Below are 2,638 nucleotides of genomic sequence, written 5' to 3'. Positions count from 1 at the left end.
TAAGAGGGGCGGGGCCCGTCCGCTGCCCGGATCCCTCTGGGAGCACTCAGGCAAGCTCACCGCCCTCAAACAATGCTCCCTGGCTGTGCGCGCTTGGCCGTGGGCGCCAGCATTTCCCAGGCTTTCACTCCTGCAACCGAGCAGGTCGGAGCATCACGAATTCAAAACCTGCCTTCACCACTGCTGGCTGCGTGCTGTGGGCAAGTCGCCTAACCTCTCTGGGCCTCTTGGCTCATCTACAAAAGCACCTGCGTTGTACAGGATTGTGAGAACTAAATGCATACTCCTCAAACGCCCAGGACGGGGTGACTCACGGGAACACGAAGTACTTTCCACTGTCTCACTGTCTGTTTTCACGGAACGGGCCCCCTGCCTCCTGCCTCCTGCCTCTGTGCCCACGCGGTCTCTCAGCCACGCACCGCGCGGACCGGCAGGTTTTGATCGGTTTGCCCCTGGAGTAGGTGCACGCGCTCGGCATCCAGGACTTCACCGGCCTTCGCTGGACAGCGCACCTGAGGCCCGCCCAGCCCAGCCCAGGCCTCTGCTGCTGTGACATCACAGACACCCTTGGTGACACCACAAACCCGACTCCTTAATCCTGTGGCTGAACAGTGGCTGGGAAGACCAAATAGGAGCTGAATTGAGATTAATTTGGCTCTTTCCATCCAAAATCTCTGCCCACATGTTCTACCAGTGGCCCCAGGGATCCAAAATGGGCAGTCCTCTTGGGCCACACTCATTGTCTATTTCCCAGAAACCAGCCAGCAGCTGCCGGGGGCGGGGGCTGGAACACTGCAGGGGCCTTTGGTGATGCCTCCTGGGAGGAGAACAGAGGACTGGGCAAGCAGGGCTGTGGGCAGGGGCGCCAGGAGGAGCGCCTTCCTCTGAAACCAAGAACCAAAATGGCTCACCTACATTCCACCCCAATCCTGCCCCACCTCCCTCACCTCTCTCCCCTCCCCCACTCAGTCCAGTTTAGTCCCTCCCCACCATAATGGGGAGGAGGGGCCCCCAGAGGCAGGGAAGGGAGGGACTGTTGGGAGTATAAATGTGAAAAGGCCACCCAACCCCCGGAGCTGAGTCCCCGAAATCTGCTCTGTCGGCTGCTGCAGTTGCTACCATTCTCAGGACCCTCACCATGAAAGGCCTTCTGCTGGTCGCCTTGTCTTCTTTGCTCTGCTGGGTCTCAGGTAAGCACCTGGGGCCCCAAGGGCCAGGTTCACCCTGCCCCACCCTCACCCCACATTACCCACTCCTCAGGGCCCCAAGCACCCCTGGCCCAAATGGCTGAGTTCTGTGCTTCCAGAACCAGGTCTCCCTGTGACAGGATCCTGGCTCCATTCTCAAGGACTCATGTTCCCACCTCCAAGACCCACTCTTCTATCAAGCCAGGGTTTCAGGTCCCCTTTCCCCAGTCCAAGGTGCCCCCTTCTTGGGCACCCTAATACCAGTTCCCCTGCCAGCCCCACTCCAGTGGAAAACCCACCAAGATGCAGCTTACCTGCTTTCTCCTCTCTCCGCTGCGCTCGGCAGGGCGTCCTCCCAGAGCCTAGGCACCCCGCCTGGGGCTTCTTTTGCACCCCACCTGTCGTCTGCTCCATCAGGGACTTCATGCTCAGTCCCTCGAGCAGCAGCCTTTCCTAGATGCCTCCTGCTCCTCTCGGGGGCACGTACCCCCAGAGACACAAGCTTTCTGGACGCTGCCAGTGACTTCTTAGAACCTTCTAGGGCACCAGGGAGATTTCCCCAGTCTTCTAGGGAGGGAATGCCAGGCTTGCTCACCCCCAGGGTGAGGGGCAGTCACAGACTTGTTCACCCTTGGACCAAATCCCTCCTTCACCAAACCTTGCATGCCCAAACCTTGAATTAGCCGAGGCAGAAACTCTGGGCTGCCACCTTCTGCTCCCAGGCGGAGCCTGATCTGTCCCCTGGATAGCATTCCTTTCTGTGGAGAGCTCCTGGGGGAGAGGATTCGTTCAGGTCCGGGCCTCTTCCCACGCGCTCGGTGGGCACAGAAGGTGAAGAGTAAATTGCTAAAGCTGGCCGCACATGGCCTTCTTGCCAGCTTCAAGCTCCAAGCCGTTTCTGCATGTGCTGTGTCCTCCATGATTTTTATTTTTACTTTTTAAATGTATTTTTATTGATTTCAGAGAGGAAGGGAGAGGGAGAGAGATAGAAACATTAATGATGAGGGAGAATCATTGATCAGCTGCCTCCTGCATGCCTCCTCCTAGGGACCGAGCCCACAACCCAGGCATATACCTTGACTGGAATGGAACCCGGGACCCTTAGGTCCGCAGGCCGATGCCCTATCCACTGAGCTAAGCTGGCGAGGGACGTGATTTTTATTTTGAATAGTTCTTCCTATTTCAAGTCTCTACCTGTGACCTCCTTTGAATTCTTTCATCTTCTTCCCCACTGCCTCTGTCCCAGGGAATTCTCACTTTCCATCCAGCCCAGCCCGTGCTGTTGTTGTTGGTAGCATTGCCCTCCTGACTCATCCCCAGGTGGAGTGGAGTGGAGAAAGGTAGTTAGGGTGTGGGCTGTTCACAGAGCAACAACTCCACCCTCACCCACTTCCACTTCTTCTCTGTCACTCACCCGCTCTGTCCCTCTCAGACCAAACCGGTCAGAACAC

General features: G+C 57.4%; 2 protein-coding genes across 4 annotated transcripts in view; one reads left to right on the top strand and one right to left on the bottom strand.

Annotated features, from left to right (window-relative positions):
* The window catches only part of LOC102771287 (chromosome unknown open reading frame, human C6orf25), a 4,520-nt gene extending 1,998 nt beyond the window's left edge, over positions 1–2,522 (bottom strand). For all 3 annotated transcript variants that reach the window (XM_015569887.1, XM_015569886.1, XM_015569888.1), the window contains exons 1-2: positions 2,382–2,522; positions 1,502–2,101 (exon numbers count right to left, since the gene is read on the bottom strand). In XM_015569887.1, the coding sequence (XP_015425373.1) occupies positions 1,502–1,613 (112 nt within the window). In that variant the 5' untranslated portion in view covers positions 1,614–2,101; positions 2,382–2,522. The remainder of the gene's footprint in view (positions 1–1,501; positions 2,102–2,381) is intronic.
* Positions 1,052–2,638, top strand: part of LY6G6C (lymphocyte antigen 6 complex, locus G6C) — a 2,813-nt gene continuing 1,226 nt past the window's right edge. Inside the window, exon 1 of the mRNA XM_006772833.2 lies at positions 1,052–1,190. Coding sequence (XP_006772896.1) covers positions 1,139–1,190 — 52 coding nt within the window. The 5' untranslated portion in view covers positions 1,052–1,138. The remainder of the gene's footprint in view (positions 1,191–2,638) is intronic.

Source organism: Myotis davidii, unplaced genomic scaffold (assembly GCF_000327345.1).
Source record: "Myotis davidii unplaced genomic scaffold, ASM32734v1 scaffold1006, whole genome shotgun sequence".
Lineage (NCBI taxonomy): Eukaryota > Metazoa > Chordata > Mammalia > Chiroptera > Vespertilionidae > Myotis > Myotis davidii.
Note: the sequence above shows the minus strand (reverse complement) of the source record. Positions and strands in the feature narration are given on the sequence as shown.